The 16,440-nt window shown below is 39.9% G+C and overlaps 1 protein-coding gene across 1 annotated transcript in view; it reads right to left on the reverse strand.

The window, feature by feature from the left end:
- Positions 1 to 16,440, reverse strand: part of PXDNL (peroxidasin like) — a 412,750-nt gene that overhangs the window by 254,030 nt on the left and 142,280 nt on the right. Inside the window, exon 2 of the mRNA XM_042972968.1 lies at positions 978 to 1,049. Coding sequence (XP_042828902.1) covers positions 978 to 1,049 — 72 coding nt within the window. The remainder of the gene's footprint in view (positions 1 to 977; positions 1,050 to 16,440) is intronic.

Consider the following 16,440-nt stretch of genomic DNA (forward strand, 5'->3'; position numbering starts at 1 on the left):
GGTAATACACATTGAAATATTTTATTAGAGCTTAGCCATAAAGTTGTAACTTTTCCTCTAAATACATGATTTTTATATATATATTTATTTTGTATATATATATATAAATATAAATAGTATATATAAATATATACATATACATATATATTATATATATACATATATATACGTATATATAATATGTATAATATATACATATATGTATACATGTATTATATTATACATATTATATATATATATATCTTTTTTATATATATATCTTATATATATATAGGATATATATATATATCTTTTTTAAGCATAGAAAGACCAGACCCAGGCCTGGTCCTGTTTTTTTTTTAATGTTTATTTATTTATTTTTGAGAGAGAGAGCACAAGTGAGAAAGGGTCAGAGAGAGAGAGACAGACAGACAGACAGACAGAATCTGAAGCAGGCTCCAGGCTCTGAGCTATAAGCACAGAGTCCAACGTGCGGCTTGAGCTCACGAACCTTGAGATCATGACCTGAGCCGAAGTTGGATGCTTGACTGACTGAGCCACCCAGGTGCCCCTAAATACATGATTTTAAAAATATTCAGAGTATTACAAACAAGGAGATGATCCAGTGGCATGTTGGTGAAAGCCAGAACTTTGGAGTCATGAGGTCATGAATTTTAATTCCATGTCTATTGCTTTGGATAGGGGACCCACAGACAAATTGTTTAACTACTCTTTCTCTCAGTTTCTTTGTCCATGAAGCTTTTCTAAACAAACAGAATACAAAGGACAATTAGATGAGTAGGAATATCTCCCAGATTCGGAAGGTAACAAAAACACAAGCAGTGGAAAGAAGCAGAGAATCTCTGATTATAAGAGTGCTAGCGAAACTTAATTCCCATCCATTCTGTTCTTTACTCTCAAAATGACTTTTCATGGCAAATTGCAATCCAACTAGCTCGTAATTTTACAAGCCTCACAGATAAGCGATAAGTACTCACAGAGTGTTCAAATTCTTAAGTTTCTTGAAGACACTCCCAGGAATTTCTCGTATTCTGTTAAACCGCAAGTCTCTGGGAACATAAAAAGGAGGAAAAAGATTATAATATGCACATTCCAGTGGTGTTATTATTTCTAGAAGCTTGAAAATGAATTCTCCCTTTATAACCAAACACGGCACTAAAAGACCAAACCTAAGGCAGAATTAGGTACATTAGGCACTGATCAGTAGGGAAGTCTGTTGTTTCTGGCGACTTATGCATATCAGTGTGTATGCTAGTCCAAAGGTGCCGGACAAGTGCAGCCAGTTACAGGGCTCTTCCCAGTGTTGAAGGCAGTTACCGCACTTCCTTTAGGTCATATTCCTATGACACCAAAACAAATTCTGTACATGGCAACATGCCAATTGAGCATAAGTACTTTGGAAAACAACGACAGATCAGATGTCACTTATCAACTCAACGTAACACCATTACGCGGTAAACCCGCGTAAGGCAAAGTTATGAAACAGTTAACTTTTCTTCATAGTCCAGGAGTATGACAGCCTTCTACGGAAGTATTAAACAAGTCAACAAAACAATTAGTTTAAGAGAGACAACCAACATTCTCTTTCATCAGTTAATATATCGCTTTATGCAGCATGTAAATTACTGAGTGCCAAGTACGTGTCGCATACTGTGTTAAGTAACAAGGACACAAAATACGTGGTTCCTACCTGGTTCCGGCTACCGAGCAGGCACAGATGGGCCGAGGATGACAACCCGATAATTACATTACTTAGTATCTGAAGTATTGGTGGTCTGACAGAGCAACAAACAAAATGCTATGCACAGGAAGCCAACTTAAGGTCCTGGTCTGCCTAGACCCACTCCCTGTGATTTTGGGGGCAGTGTCAGCCAGGTGCCCTTCAGGAGGGTGTTTAAGGCCAGCCAACTGAAATCACCATCTCCTCGGACACCGTTTCTCCTGTGGGAAGCAGAGGACTCAGAATAAAGCAAGTTGGGGGCATTCAGGAGTGTCACCCGGTGCTGAAGAAAAGAGAGTTGTGCTCTTTGGGATCGGAGATTATGAACAAGGAGCACCTAGGGCTATTAGCACCCAGACTGGCCAGAGACAAATCAGGCCAAAATGTGGGAGAAGAAAACAAAGCTATGCATCCAGCTATTCCTGAGACCAAAGTTGCCTCCTTATTTTTTTGGTATCTAGGCAAGAAGCTGTCATTTGGTTAAGTTTATTTGAGCCGGTTTATATCACTCATGTAGGGAGCGCAGTAGAAAGATGAAATAATTTGTTTGGAAGTGTGAGACCCAAGGGAAATCATAGCCGAAAGCTTTTACAGAGTATTAGTGTGTCAGGAAAACAAACAATCAGAAAGCAAGAAAGGAAGAAAGGAAGAAAGGAAGAAAGGAAGAAAGGAAGAAAGAAAGAAAGAAAGAAAGAAAGAATCTACTTCACCTCAATTAATTTCTCAAAATAAAATTCTTCACCACCATAAAAAGTAGTTCTATTTTAGAATACTTGATATAAAAATCTTTATAAAATTACCTCTTAAATCCTATCATTTTATGTTTCTCTTGAGTTGACGTCGGAAGAATATGTACAATTTTTTTAAGTTTATTTATTTTGAAAGAAAGAGAAAGAGAGAGGATGAGTTGGGTAGGGGCAGAGAGAGATGGGGAGAGAATTCCGAGGTGGGGCTCCATCCCATGAACCGTGAGATCATGACCTGAGCCAAAATCAAGAGTTGGACACTTAACTGACTGACCCAGGCACCCCTATGTACAATTTTATAGGAGCTGTTTCAGTTAAATCCTGACACCAAGAAAGAAAAAATATGTGTGACATTTTTAAAAACACTTTCAATTAAAATAACTCATTGTGAATACACCTCTTTGTAAGATGGAACACAATGCTTAAATATCATACGTTGTTATTTGATGTTTCTGCTCTATATTTTTAAAAGAAGCTTTATAAATGATGTGAAATACTCACTATAAACACATAAGAGATAAAGTTATATAAATGCAATTACCCTAGACCCATTGGTTTCCCTTCAAAAGAGGAACTTTAAATTACAAAAGGACTGTCCTCTCACACCAAACCATAAATCCTAATAGTACTCCCAAATTGAGCTTCTAACAATACAAGGAAGGAGTAAATATAAAAGGGTAAATCATTTTCCTTTTTTGGGGCTTTGAAAATTTTTACAAATTCAGAACAGTACAAGTAAGAAAAGAATACCCTTTATTGTCCGTATTTAGAATCAACAGCTGTTTTCACTTGATATCGTTGGCTCTACTCATAATTCCACACATTTTTATTTTGATTACCCAAATCATATGTAAAAATATATTATGGGCAAAGTAAAAGTCTCTTTGAAGCACTATCTTAATTTTAGCTATGTCTCCTTCTTCCCACATGTAACCTCTCTTCTGAGCGTGATGCTCCTTTTCAGACACACACACATATATAGGTATGTGAATAAATATAAGGTAAAATGTATACATATAAAAATATGAAAATAAACATAGGTAAATATAAAATATTTAGTGCTTTTAAATTTACAAAAATGTATCAAATTTTTTATAGTTTTTATTTTTATTATTTTTTTAATGTTTATTTTATTGTTGAGACAGAGACAGAGCGTGAGCAGGGGAGGGGCAGAGAGAGAGGGAGACACACAATCTGAAGCAGGTTCCAGGCTCCGAGCGGTCAGCACACAGCCTGATGCGGGGCTCGAACTCACGAACCGCGAGATCATGACCTGAGCCGAAGTCGGACGCCCAGGCGACTGAGCCCCCCAGGCGCCTCAAATTTTTATAGTTTTTAAAACTCTCTTTTTCTCCCTCAACTGCATCTTTTCTAGATATTTACACATAAAGACCTAAATATTTATCCCTAACTGTCCTATAATACATCATCATGTCATTTCACAGTTCATTTATGTATTCTCTAACTAACAGCCATTTTGACTGTTTTCAAATTCTCACAATATTTACAAACAATATTTCTTTTTTTTAGGTTTTTTTTTGTTTTTTTTGTGGTTTTTTTTGGGGGGTGGGAAGAGGGGGAGAGGCAAGGAGAAAAGGAGAGAGAGAATCCCAAGCAGGCTCAGGGCTGTCGGTGCAGAGCCCCACGTGGGGCCCAATCTCATCAACCGTGAGATCATGACTTGAACCGAAATCAAGAGTCAGATGTTTAAAGGACTAAGCCACCTAGGCGCCCCCTACAAACAATATTTCAATAAACATTCATACATGTCTCCCTGTGCACGTGAAGAAATGTTTCTCTGGAACATATTTAGAATAGGATTGCTAGATCATAGGGTATACACAATGATACCAATTCCCAATTTACTTTCACTTAGATGCCATAGCAGTAATATAAGTAATTAAAAATAACGATAAAAGATGTTTGAACTAATCACCAAAATGCAAACCTAACTTTTCACTGGCTTGATTTGAAAGTCAAGGTGTTAAATGTGTTGGCGATCAAAATCCCTCCAGTCTTCACTAGCAAACAAAACTAAGGTCTCCTGCCACAAGAATTGTGTGGCGAGGTGTCCACCGTCCCAAGGGTTACTCGGGGAAGCGTGAGATACACGACCCACAGTTCTCACCACTCAGGCAGCCACAGGAAACCTCTTCCAGAGGAGCAAAGCACACTTAGAGCCCCAAGGATTTTCTCCACATTCACTTGAATTCCCATAAGACATATTCAAATGCACCAAAGTTAACATGTTCACACCTGGTGTTCTTTGCTAGCATATTCTACTACATAAACTTGTATAGTTAGGTATGTTATAAACTAAAAGTCTAAGCAAAGACTTCCCTTGATAATTTTAATTGCTGCATTTTAAGATTGCTTACGGGGCATTGCACAATGAATTGCTTAAAGTAATATTTACCACATTTTTTAAGGAAATTATACTAGAAGATCATTTGAATTCAAATGATCACCAAATTTGGATTATTCTGCTCTCTGGGTAAATAAATTTATCCAAAAACATAATTCATCTTCCCATACTGCCTCTATTTTGCTCAAGATGGGCCACTATAATTTCACCCACACAAAATTTGTCATTTATATAAAACTCCCCTTAGCATAACATGTGGCATATTTTCACCATTCGCATAGAGTAAAAGTTGAATTATTATATATCCTCCACAATTTATCCCTTTATGATATATGTAATATTGATTATATAATATTCAAAAACTAATCATTACTTAGCCCAATTTTCCTCCCATTTATTGTTCACTGCAATTCAATTTAGAAGCAGTTCTAGGAAATGCACCAGTATGAAAGCTGAGCACATGTGCTTCCTGGCAGTGGTTAAACGTGAGTCTGTCTGTCTGTCTCCCTGGCCCACCCCCAGCTCAAGCTGCTGAGGCTGGGAAGAAAGGTTTCATGATTTATATGGTGAGAGATTTGGAATCCATGTTTCTAACCAACAGGAGACGGGTTTTAGTTCAAATTCAGTCCAGAAGATTCTTCTTCGAAAAGAGTTTTAAATGATTCCGCATCGTAGACAGCGGGCAGAGAACAAGCCTGGACAGACAGCAACGTGAACTAGCCTCAAACAGATTAGCAAGGCTCAAGATCCTGCTATTTAGTTCCTCCCGGGAATGAGGGGCACCGCGCCCCCGTCAGCACCCATTACACACCCTCGGGGCAGGTTAGATGGACTTCTACTGTGTCAGTGTGTGGAAAAGTCCAGAGAAAGACCTCACGGAGGGAGAGTGAAGCCAGACCCGGTGCAGATCCCAAGGTTCCCAGTATATTTTATAAATGCCAAACACAGGGCATATTTTCTGTAAACATTAAACGAGTAGGCCTTTAAACACAAAAAAATAAAATTGGCATTGCCCACAGATGGTAGTCTAGTTGAAATCCTAAGATGAATGTGATGCTCTTGGAAAACACCAGTAGACTGAATGCATAGGTCATCAGGAGATAAAATCAAAGTCTAAATTTGAGTTCCTTCTTGAAGGTGAGACCCAGGCTACACAGCTCTTCTGGTCCCGTCGTGGTGAGGGCCCTCCTAACAGTTCCCCGGGCTGGAGATGGTCCTCGGCTTTATTACAGCGGATGCCTGAGCTAAGGGGGCCCATTCCTGCCACGAGAGCTAAGAATCTGGCCCTGAGAGAGCAAAACCTCAGAGAGCACCAACTTCACAGGCTGGGTTCTGCCTGAGTGTGCTACTTGTTTTCTCCTAAGTGAGAAATATGCATTCTGGCAGAAAGCCTATCCTCATGAAAAAAAGATCAAGCAGATCTGTACTCGAGTCAGAAGCATTCCTGTTGAAGGTGGGGATGCAACGAAGTCACTGTAAAGTCAAAAGCATAAAACTGCAGAAACAGTGTAAGCAGGTTCTCGTCTCCGCTGGCTTCCCGGAAGGGCAGGAGGAAGCCAAAGGGCTCCGGACGGCCTGGCCAGCGTCGTCTTTGCCCAGAGCGCACATCCCTACCTCCCACCTGTCTCTGGAGTCAGAGCATGAGCACACCCTGCTCCCTGCAGCTCTGCCCTGTGTCATCCCAGCTCCCGAAGCTGCCCCGGCCTCCGTCTTCCTTTCTCAGCTGCTGTCTCAGGTGCCACCCCTCACCCACAGGGTCTAGACTGCCCTGACCTTGGAATGAGGGGAAGACTGCAAGAGATCTCTCTACCACCTCTCCTGCTGTCCTACAACTTCTGTATCCTTCTGTCTTACAGCCCTTTCAGGGTAGGAACTGGAAATACATTTTCCAGGCCTGAAAAACAGCAGCTGGAGAACACCACTCAGTGCATGGCTTGCCTGATAGATACCCAGTCCCGCTCTTTGGTTTTCTCTGATGTCAGGTTCATTTTCTGCCTACCAAGTGTCAGGCAGCTAAAGCTTGAGGTTATCGTCTGTTGCTGTTTATTTGGCCTGAAGTTAACTTGATTCGAAGGGTAGTTTATGTGTCAGCTTGGCTAAGCCACGGTACCCAGATTTTGGTCAAACTCCAGTCTAGATGTTGCCGTGAAAGTGTATTTTTATATGTGATGAACACCAAAATCAGTAGCCTTTGAGTAAAGCAGATACCCTCCATAATGTGGGTGGCCCTTATCTGATCAGTTACACCCCTTAAGGGGAAAAGATCAAAGTGCCCCGAGGAAGGGGAAATGCTGTCCCCCTCCCAAGCAGCCTCAGACTCAAGCTGCAAATGAACTCTTCCCAGGGTCTCCAGCCTGCCAGCCTGCTCTTCAAACTTCAGACTTGCTAGCCCCCACAAGAGCACCAGCCAATTCCTTAAAATGAATCTCTCGGTCTTCTCTCTCGCTGTCTCAGAAACATCTCATTGACCTCATTCTATTTGTCCAGTTTCTCCAGAAAACCCTGAGACTCCTGATATTCCCACCACCACCTCCCCCCACCCTGCCAGCCGAAGTAACAAATGATGATGTCCATTCATTCCTTCATTCAGTGTAGCTTTTCTAAAGACCTGGGCACGCTTGGCCAAATGCCATCCCTTGCAAGGGGGAGGGACGTAGTGTCAGTGAGTGAAAGGGGCCATGGGTAAGAAAGCTGGTTCGGAAGCCTGGCCAGGGAGGCTTAAGGAAGCCTTCCAAACCTGCATGAAATATGCATGAAATATGCACCGTCACTGAAGGGCCAGGTCTGCATATCAAAAGCTCTGAGGAGGGTGGCTCCGAGCGGCCTCCACTCCTGACGAGGTGTTGCTGCAGTGCTCAAGGGAAAATCAGCACTAACACTAGTGCACTGACAGGGCTTAGCGAGGAGCACAACAAAGGAAGGGCAGGTGGTGTGCGAACGAACTTTGCCTAGGCTTGGTGCTGGGCAGATAGTTCCGATTTCTCCCTCCCTTTTGTTTCTCATATGTTGACTACTTATCTACATATCTCCAGTAATGGCTAAAGTGCCTATACATATGTCAGAATACTATGAAGACTTCAAAGAAGATACTAGAACAATCTAATAATGCTTCCTCAATCTAGCTGCTTCACTTTGCTCTTCAGTGAAATTTCCAGCCCAGCTCTGCACTATTTTCCAGAAATGGATTGCAATCCCCTCTCAAACTATTAATTAAGCCAAGCTGGACTGAAGCTTTTTCCACTACACTTGTTCACAAAATCCCCGGGATGAGGAAATCAATTAAGCAATGGGTCTTAAAGCACTGAGAGCCATAAGGTGCTCACAGAATGTTAAAATTGGAAGCTAGACACACACACACACACACACACACACACACACACACACACACACATAAACATAAAGAATTAGGCTGTACTTTTCTCTACTGTCCCAGTTTCTTACAACAAGCAAGTACTGCTATAAAATCTTAAAGAACATTTTAAAAAGAAGTTGTCTTACAGATTAATTAGTCTAACCTCTAACTTTATGTACAAGACAAGAGAGAAAAGTATAGGGGAGAGGAGAGAAGTGGAACGTACTCACATATTTATCCTGGCTAAAGTTCAACACTACCTTTTGGAGACAGGTATTAATATGTTGATTTCATTCCAAACATTTCATTCACCTCAAAGCAAAGCAAGTAGCCATGGGGAATCACTCCTAGCTTGTCTGCTTACAAAGTAGGTGCTGTCTCCAGGCTCCCACCTTACCTTAAACTTGTGCTGAGTAAACTGGGCCCAGGACAAAGGAAGGGCACATTCATCAACATTCATCATCTGCCAGCCACTGATGACCAGAGGCTGTATCAAAAAAACAGGTTTCCTCATTTTCATCTTAGTATAATTTCCACCTCGTTATCCTAAACTGAATTCCCACTCTCCTCAGACAGGGCAGTTAGTATTCCACTTAAATCCTTTTTCTCTTTCAGGGATTTACATGGTTAGAATTAACAAATACCCCTCATGTGCACAAATGAGCCAACAGTTGATAACGTCAATAGAAGGTGTGAACCAGTCCAAGGGAAGTCAGCATTAACACCAGTGTCCAGATACGTTACCCACATACTTAAAAGCACCCAAATGTAAAAGAAAGCATTGTAATTTTGAAGCGTGGTGTTCCTATCTTGGAAACCTTAAAATGAACAGGAAACCCTGACCAAATAGTTCCAGATTTTCTTCTTCCTTGATGTACCTGGTTCTTCCAGCAGATGTCACTAAAGGGCAGTCCTCTCTTCTATGTCAAAGAAATGATTTCGCGAGAGATGAGGTGGTTTAATGTATCCTAAATGTCACGGTATCAGAAGGACCGGATGACAGGCTGAAGGTGTTCACTGAATCCCACTCATTTACGTGGGAAAATAGCAGCCAGCGGCAAAGCTTCACTCTGAGGTGATAACGCACTGCATTGCATAAAGTAATGTCTTTGGGGGAATAAGAAGCTGTTAAATGAATTTTCACACAAAACTCAAGTGTAACCTCTTAAATGTAAAGACATTACTAACTCTGTCATTGAGGTGAAAATACATTTCGAGATAATAACATTTAACTTTTCAAATTAATGACTTAACACAATTCACACCATTGAGGTCACTTTGATACTATGCAACCATCTCAACTTTTTCTGTCCTTTCTTTTCATGTTAAGCACGGATCGTCCCAATAAACGCCCCTATGCCTCGGGGGATGGCCAATGCTGCTGGACCCTGCTAGACAGGCATATGCCACACAAGCCAATAAACACAGTCTGAAAGAAAATTACAGAATCGCTGAAGTCAGACTTGGTTATAGTTTCATCCCAGATTACATTGATCTTGTTCGTCCTTCCTGTTTCTGGCCACAGGGTTGTTACTTTGCTCTGGGGGAGGCAGAAAGATCTCCCCTGACCTGGTTCTCCACCACGTATGTGGTGACCAAGGACTTGTCGGGGGTGAGAGCCACTTTCCGGGTGCCCTGTTACACAGGTTAAAGCTGATCCTGGTTGCATGCCACAGACCTAGCTCCACAGCTCGCTGCCTGTCCCCAGTCACACTGGAGTGAAACAAGCCAAACTTTCCAATCACACACTGTCACATTGTTTCATAACTCTACACGTGTGCACCTGTTCTTTTATTTGGAATGCCCTTCCCTCTCTTCTTTGTCACATGCTCAAGTCCCTTCCAAGACAACATGTAAGTATCACCTCCATGATAAAGTTGAGGCATCACCCTTGCAGCAGCCTCAGAGTCAGTCAGAAGGAGGCACAGCCAGTGATAGCAGCTGTCATCTGTGCTCTCTACTTGGGTGTCCCTCACCATCAATGCCCAGACTAGCTTCCATACTGCAATGCTGAGATCGGCCTCCAAATCCATTTTTCATTTCCTCAGGAATGCATGCCTTCGTAACCACTCTTTGGGGTCCTATGTGTTCCTCCGAGGCCTTTGCAGTGGGAGGCAATTTAGTGTTCTAGTTAAAAGTGCAGGCCTCAGAATTCGGAAGCACACTGAATTTGGTCACGACCACTCCCCGGCCGTGTGACCTTGGAAAAGCCCATACTTTCTCAGCGGTTCCTCATCATAAAATGTGGACAATGATACTCAGCCCATTGTAGTAAATATCATAATTCATACAAATTATTTAGAATAGTGCCTAGAGAGGCGCCTGGGTGGCTCAGTCGGTTAAGCATCCGACTTCGGCTCTGGTCATGATCTAATGGTTCGTGGGTTCGAGCCCCACGTCAGGCTCTGTGCTGACAGCTCAGAGCCTGGAGCCTGTTTCCAACCCTGTGTCTCCCTCTCTTCTGCCCCTCCCCTGCTCTCTCTCTCTCTCTCTCCCCCTCTCAAAAGTAAATAAACATTAAAAAAAAAAAAGAACAGTGCCTAGAATGTGGTAAGTGCTAGTAGTTGTAACATGACCATCATCAGTATATATTCTGTTATTACAACATTTTAAATACAACATGGTAATTTTTTAATCACAGTGTCTCTGCTGCCCACCCAACACAGCTAAATTGGGAGCTCCTTAAGAGCAGGAAATATGTCTAAGTCATCTTTGTATACACACACAAAAAGTTTGCATCCTTAGCATAAATATTGAGACAGCGTATTTAGTAATAACAACAACAATAATCATAGTGGGATGAATCAGCTATGGTTCATAGCAGGCAAATTAGGAAATACTAGAATATAAAACAAATGAAAAGTTAAGTTTCATTTCAGTTGCACATAAGATGCCTATATCAGCATCAGTAAATGAAAAATCAACTTCCATAAATATTAGTGAAAACATACTCGAATTCAAAGTCCATTTTTCAAAAGAAAAGAGAAATACAGTTAACTGAATAGACAGTTAGCCCTCTATGAAACTGGACACTGACACTTGAAATTTTGTACCTGGATGTCACACACCAAATCGGCCTAAGTGTTGGGAAATGTGACCTATGTGGCCCAGACAAATGACTGGAAATCAAATCTCCACATCTACCCACTTCATTCCTAGAACTGAGAAGCTGACAGACTTTAGATTTTCTCAGTGAGAGAAAAATCGTGCAACCCAGTGGAGACCACAGCAGCTTACACCAAGCCACACCACCCTGAAGGCACATCTCCACTAAGGCCAGTCCACCTGAGATTCAGACCAGCAGGCCCCGCCCACAGAAGACCAACACAAACCGCCTTCAGGCATCAAGTCTACTGATCCGGGAGTGCTGCAAAGCTTCAGCTTTAGGGTAAACAAGATCTGGCTTCCTTTGGGTTTTTGTTTATTTTGTTTGTTTTCATTTGGATAAAGAAAGAGTAATTTTTAAATTGCATTTATTTTATTATTTTTTTAATGTTTTATTTATTATTGAGAGACAGAGAGACACAGAGCATGAGCATGGGAGGGGCAGAGAGAGGTGGAGACACAGAATCCGAAGCAGGCTCCAGGCTCTGAGCTGTCAGCACAGAGCCTGATGCGAGGCTCGAACTCACAAACTGTGAGATCATGACCTGGGCTGAAGTCCGTCGCCCAACCGACTAAGCCACCGAGGCGCCCCATTTATTTTATTTTTTATAACTAAGTTTTTAGCTTTTTACTTTTTTATCAAGCTTCTCTTAGCGAGAAGACTAAAACATATCTAGGAACTAGCTTCCTTCTTATTTTATTTTTTTTTGACCTCCAAAAGGACAAGATGGGGACTTCAACCCAAAAGAAAGAACAGGAAGAAAAGACTGCCAGGGATTTAGTCAATACAGATATAATTAAGATGTCTGAACTAAAATTTAAAACAATTATAAGGATGCCAGCTGGGCTTGATAGAAGCATAAGACACTAGAGAATCTCTTACTGCAGGGATAAAAAAACTAAAATCTAGTCCAGCAAAAATTAAAAACACTCTAACTGAACTATAACATGTGAATGGATGCCATAACAAGAAGGATGGACAGAGGAGTGAATCAGTGATATAGAAGATAAAATTATGAAAAATAATGATGATAAAAAGAAGAGAGGGAAAAAGGTAATAGATCATGAAAATAGACTTAGGGAACTCAGTAACTTATAAAAACATATTAAAATAATATCCCTTGGGTCCCAAAGATAAAAAGGGAGAAAGGGGGACAGAAGGTTTATGTGAGCAAATTACAGTTGAAAACTTCCCTAATCTGGGGAAGGACAAAGACATCAAAATCCAAGAAGCACAGAGAACTCCCATTGCATTCAACAAAAAATGGCCATCACCAAGGCATATGACAGTTGAATACACAAAATACACAGACAAGGAAAGAATCCTGAAAACAGCAAGGGAAAAAAAGCCCTTACCCTACAAGGGAAGACAAATCAGGTTCACAGCAGATGTGCCCACAGAAACTTGGCCAGGCCAGAAGGGAATGGCATGATATATTCAATGTGATGAATGGGAAAAATATGCAGCCAAGAATACTTTATCCAGCAAGACTGTCATTCAGAATAGGAGAGATAAAGAGTTTCCCAGACAAACAAAAACTAAAGGAGCTTATAACCACTAAACTATCCCTGCAAGAAATATTAAGGAGGACTTCCTGGGGATTAACAGAGCAAAAGCAACAAAGACTAGAAAGGAAAAGAGAACAGCACCAGAAACAACAAACTTTACAGGTAACACAATGACACTAAATTTGTATCTTTCAATAATTACTCTGAATGTAAATGGACCAAATGCTCCAATCAAAAGACACAGGAGATCAGACTGGATAAAACAAACAAACAAACAAACAAACAACCACAAGACACACTTATGTGCTCTCAACAAGAGACTCATTTTAGACCTAAAGACAACTGCAGATGGAAAGTGAGGGAATAGAGAACCATCTATCATGCTGTTGGATGTCAAAAGAAAGCTGGAGTAGCCATTCTTATATCAGACAAACTAGACGTTAAACGAAAACTATAACAAGAGATGAAGAAGGGCCTATATCATAATTACGGGATCTGACATCAAGAATATGTAACAATTACAAATATTTATGCCAACTTGGAACACCCAAAAATATAAATCAACTAATAACAAATATAAAGAAACTCATTGATAATAATACAGTAGTATAGGGGACTTTAATACCTCACTTACTGCAATGGACAGACCATCTAAACCGAAAATCAACAAGGAAACAATGGCTTTGAATGACATACTGGACCAGATGAACTTAACAGATATACTCAGAACATTTTACCCTAAAGCAGCAGAATACACATTCTTTTTGAGTGCACATGGAACATTCTCCAAAACAGAACATACTCTGGGTCACAAATCAGGCCACAATAGGTGCAAAAAGACTGAGATCATACCATGCATATCTTTAGACCACAACACTATGAAACGTGAAATCAACCACAAGAAAAAATTTGGAAAGACCACAAATACATGGGGTTAAAAACATCCTACTATGATGAATGAGGGTATGAATGAGGGTATGAACACCCTACTATGAATGAATGAGGGTACATCTGGGTGGCACAGTCAGTTAAGCATCTGACTCTTGATCTCAGCTCAGGTCATGATCTCACAGTTTATGAGTTCTGCACTGATGGTGTGGAGCCTGCTTGGGATTCTGTCTCTCTTTCTCTCTGCTCCTCCCCTGCTTATTTTCTCTCTTTCTCCCTCTCTCTCAAATAAAAAAATAAACATTTTTAAAAAATTAAAAAAATAATGAATGGGTTAAACAGGAAATTAGGTAAGAAATTTTAAAAAGTACATGGAAGAAAATGAAAATGAAAACACAACAGTTCAAAAGGTTTGGGATGCACCAGAGGTGGTCCTCAAGGGAAGTATACTGCAACACAGGCCAACAACAAGAAGCAAGAAACATCTCAGATACACAACCTACTCTTACACCTAACACAGTTAGAAAAGAAACAGCAGATAAAGCCTAAATCCAGCAAAAGAAGGAAAGTAATAAAGATTAGAGCAGAAATAAATGGTGTAGGAACAAGTAAACAAAAAACACAATAGAATAGCTCAATGAAACTAAGAGCTGGTTCTCTGAAAGAATTAATAAAATTGGTATATCCCTAGACAGACTTATCAAAAAGAAAAGAGAAATGTCCTAAATAAATAAAACCACTAGCGAAACAGGAGAGATCACAAACGACACCAAAGAAATACAAGCAATTATAAGGGAACATTATGAAAAACTATATGCCAACAAACTGCGCAACCTGGAAGAAATGGACAAATCCCTAGAAACATAGAAACTATCAAAACTGAAATAGGAAGAAATAGAAAATCTGAATAGACCCATAACCAGCAAAGAAATTGAAGCAATAATCAAATATCTCCCAACAAATAAAAGTCCAGAACCAGATGGCTTCCCAGGGGAATTCTACCAAACATTTAAAGAGTTAATACCTATTCTTCTCAAAGAAATTGAAATGGACAGAAAACTTCCAACTCATTCTATGAGGCCAGCAATACCTTGTTTCCAAAACCAGATAAAGACCCCACTAAAAAGGAGAATTGCAGGCCAATATCCCTGATGAACAGGGATGAAAAAATTCTCGAGATACCAGCAAATTGACTTCATCAGTACATTAAAAGAACTATTCACCACAATCAAGTGGGATTTATTTCTGGGCTACAGGGCTGGTTCATTATTCACAAATCAATGTGATATACCACATCAGAAAAAGAAAGCATAAGAATCACATGATCCTCTCAATAGATACAGGGAAAAAAAAAAAAAAACACTGGATGAAATACAGCAGCCATTCTTGATAAAAAAAAAAAAAAAAAGACCTCAACAAACTAGGGGGATAGACAAAACATACCTCAACATCGTAAAGGGCATATATGAAAAACCCACAGTTAGTACCATCCTCAATGGGGAAAAACTGAGAGCTTTTCCCCTATGGTCAGGAACAAACAAGGATGCCCACTCTCACCATTACTATTTAATATAGTACTAGAAGTTTCAGCCTCAGCAGACAGACACCAAAAAGAAATAAAAAGCATCCAAAAGGATGCTTCTTCCAAGGAAGAAGTCAAATTTTCATTATTTTCAGACAACATGATGCTCTAATGTAGAAAACCTGAAAGACCCCACCAAAATAATTGTTAGAACTGACACATGAACTCAGCAAAGTCTCAAGATACAAAATCAATGTACAGAAATCTGTTGTATTTCTATACACAAATAATGAAACAGCAGAAAAAGAAGTCAAGGAATTGATCCCATTTGCAACTGCATCAAAAACAATAAGATACCTAGGAATAAACCTAACCAAAGAGATAAATGATCTGTACTCTGAACACTATAGAACACTTATGAAACAAATTGAAGAGAACACAAAGAAATGGAAAAGCATTCCGTGCTCATGGACAGGAAGAACAAACATTGGTAAAATGTCGACACTACCCAAAGCAATCTACACATTTAATGCAAGCTCTATAAAAATACCATCAGCATTTTTCACAGAACTGGAACAAATAATCCTAAAATTTGAGGGAACCAAAAAATACCCTGGATAGCCAAAGCAACCCTGAAAAAATAAAAGTAAATCTAGAGGCATCATGATTCCAGACTTCAAGCTATACTACAAAGCTATAGTCATTAAGACAGTATGATACTAGCACAAAAACAGAAACACAGATCAATGAATCAGCATAAAAAAAAAACCCAAAAATGTACCCAAACTATATGGTCAACTAATCTTCAACAAAATAGGAAAGAATAGCCAACGGGGGTAAAAAAGGCTCTTCAACAAATTGTGTTGGGGAAACTGGATGGCAATATGTAGAAGTTTGAAATTGGACCACTTTCTTATACACAAACATAAATTCAAAATGAATGAAAGATCTAAATGCGGGACAGGAAACCATCAAAATCCTAGAGGAGAACATAGGCAGCAACTTCTTTGACCTTGGCCTCAGCAACCTCTTACTAGACACATCACCAGAGGCAAGAGAAACAAAAGCAAAAATAAACTATCAGGACTTCATCAAAATTAAACCTTCTGCACAGTGAAGAAAATAATCAATAAAATTAAAAGGGTTAGTACCCAAAATGAATAAAGAACTTATCAAACTCAACACCCAAAAAACAAATAATCCTGTTAAGAAATAGGTAGAAGACATGAATAG

The sequence above is a fragment of the Panthera tigris genome, chromosome F2 (genome assembly GCF_018350195.1).
Source record: "Panthera tigris isolate Pti1 chromosome F2, P.tigris_Pti1_mat1.1, whole genome shotgun sequence".
Taxonomy (NCBI): domain Eukaryota; kingdom Metazoa; phylum Chordata; class Mammalia; order Carnivora; family Felidae; genus Panthera; species Panthera tigris.